Raw genomic sequence first — 1551 nt, forward strand, 5'->3', positions numbered from 1 at the left:
GAACAACGTCGCATCTCGGGCAGCAGGCTTCCTCTTCTTCCTCTTCCATAAACTCGTCCACCATCAGTGCTTCCAACGGCGTCACGTCCAGTGCCGTTTCTAGCGTGTACGCCGGTGCGATACACAGGCATCACGCGACCTCGTTGCATGCTCTTCAAGCGGCGGGCTTCTACGAGACACCCGGTTATCACGCTCTCCTACCCCAAAGCTAGACGATCGAGAACGGCTTCTCTGATCAGCCAATGCGTCGTTCGTTCGGAGAATCGATTTCTCCTTTCGACGCCTCGAACCTCTTCATTCCGGTCTCGTGAAAAGGTAATCGTAAAGTTGTCGGTACTCCTACACACCCGCCCTTATTTGAATCCTACTCTCCTTAATCTTACACCCTTGTCAACCTTATATTCCTAGCTCGTTGTAATTTTCCAGGACGGAGAGCTTAAGTTTGCAACAGCTGGTGATGGTCGAACGGCTAGATGGAAAAAGGATGACATTTAGTAGAAATGTCCTCGAAACGGTTAAAAAAAGAGAGAAAGAGAAAGAATGCGTCATAGGGGGAGGCAGCTGGAATGGTTGGCCCTGTGGATCGAACGTTTTCATCCACCTACGGTTTCTCTCTCTCGCTTTCTTTCTTTCTTTCCTTCTTTTTCTCTTTCTCTCTCAACATCGTCGTTCTCTATTGGCATGGCTCAGGTACTTGGAAGATGCTGTTTGCACAAGAAAGAGGGAGAGACCGACCCTACGAGAAGAATTCTCGTCGGAGCTCTTGCGAGCTTTTAGCTCACGGCTCTCCTATACACGTCTCTTCGTTCTGTGTGTTATCCGTTTTGAAATTCGACGTGCCGTCACGGCCGAAGACCGACGACGAATATCCTCGTCGTTCCGCGAACACGGTAATCGTGTAACCGTATCGATTTCCATGGCTTAGGCAGTATTTCCACCGGATTTCGCTCGGTCTACTTTCGCCTAGAATGAACGGCCCCTTCTGTCGACGATGAAATTCTGAACCTTCACTTCCTTCTTTCCTTTTTTTGCTTCAATTTCGATCAAGATAATATACGTCGATCGAAAATTGTTTTTTTTTTTTTTTCCCATTTCCTAGATTCGATCGCTCTCGGCAAAGTATAGACGATGGTAACTAATCGTTCACGATCTTCCGAGGAATTTGCGTACGATTTCGTATCTACTATCTGAAAAAGAAAGTAGAGAAAGGAGAAGAAAAAGATTAACAAGGAGAGAAAAACGAAAATGAAATTAAGCTGGTCTTATAAGCTGGTCTTGAAAAAAGAGATAAAGAAAGAAAAATCGAGTTTAACTTTTTCGAGGAAGACTATTGCGAAATTAAGATAGAAACGGGTGCGAGATGAGTACTAAGCAATTTTTCCACCAAATTCGATTGGTTTCTAGGAATCGATCATGCTAGATTGAGGGATGGAAGAAGATGGAGGGAGCTAAACTCCTCTTCGACGTATGCCGTTCGATTTTTAGTTTGTAAGAGAAAGAGGGAAAGATAGGCTTCTAGGAGAAAGGATAGGCGTACGGTAGTGTAGCAAA

At 45.2% G+C, this 1551-nt stretch overlaps 1 protein-coding gene across 2 annotated transcripts in view; it reads left to right on the forward strand.

The window, feature by feature from the left end:
- The window catches only part of LOC122627910 (uncharacterized protein DDB_G0271670-like), a 4462-nt gene extending 3389 nt beyond the window's left edge, over positions 1-1073 (forward strand). The window contains exons 1-2 of one of the 2 annotated variants that reach the window (XM_043809538.1): positions 1-315; positions 427-1073. The exon at positions 1-315 is cut by the window's left edge and continues 3389 nt beyond it. In XM_043809538.1, coding sequence (XP_043665473.1) covers positions 1-212 — 212 coding nt within the window. In that variant the 3' untranslated portion in view covers positions 213-315; positions 427-1073. The other variant, XM_043809540.1, reaches the window with a different exon arrangement.
- Positions 1074-1551: the final 478 nt, after the last annotated feature.

The sequence above is a fragment of the Vespula pensylvanica genome, chromosome 3 (genome assembly GCF_014466175.1).
Source record: "Vespula pensylvanica isolate Volc-1 chromosome 3, ASM1446617v1, whole genome shotgun sequence".
Lineage (NCBI taxonomy): Eukaryota > Metazoa > Arthropoda > Insecta > Hymenoptera > Vespidae > Vespula > Vespula pensylvanica.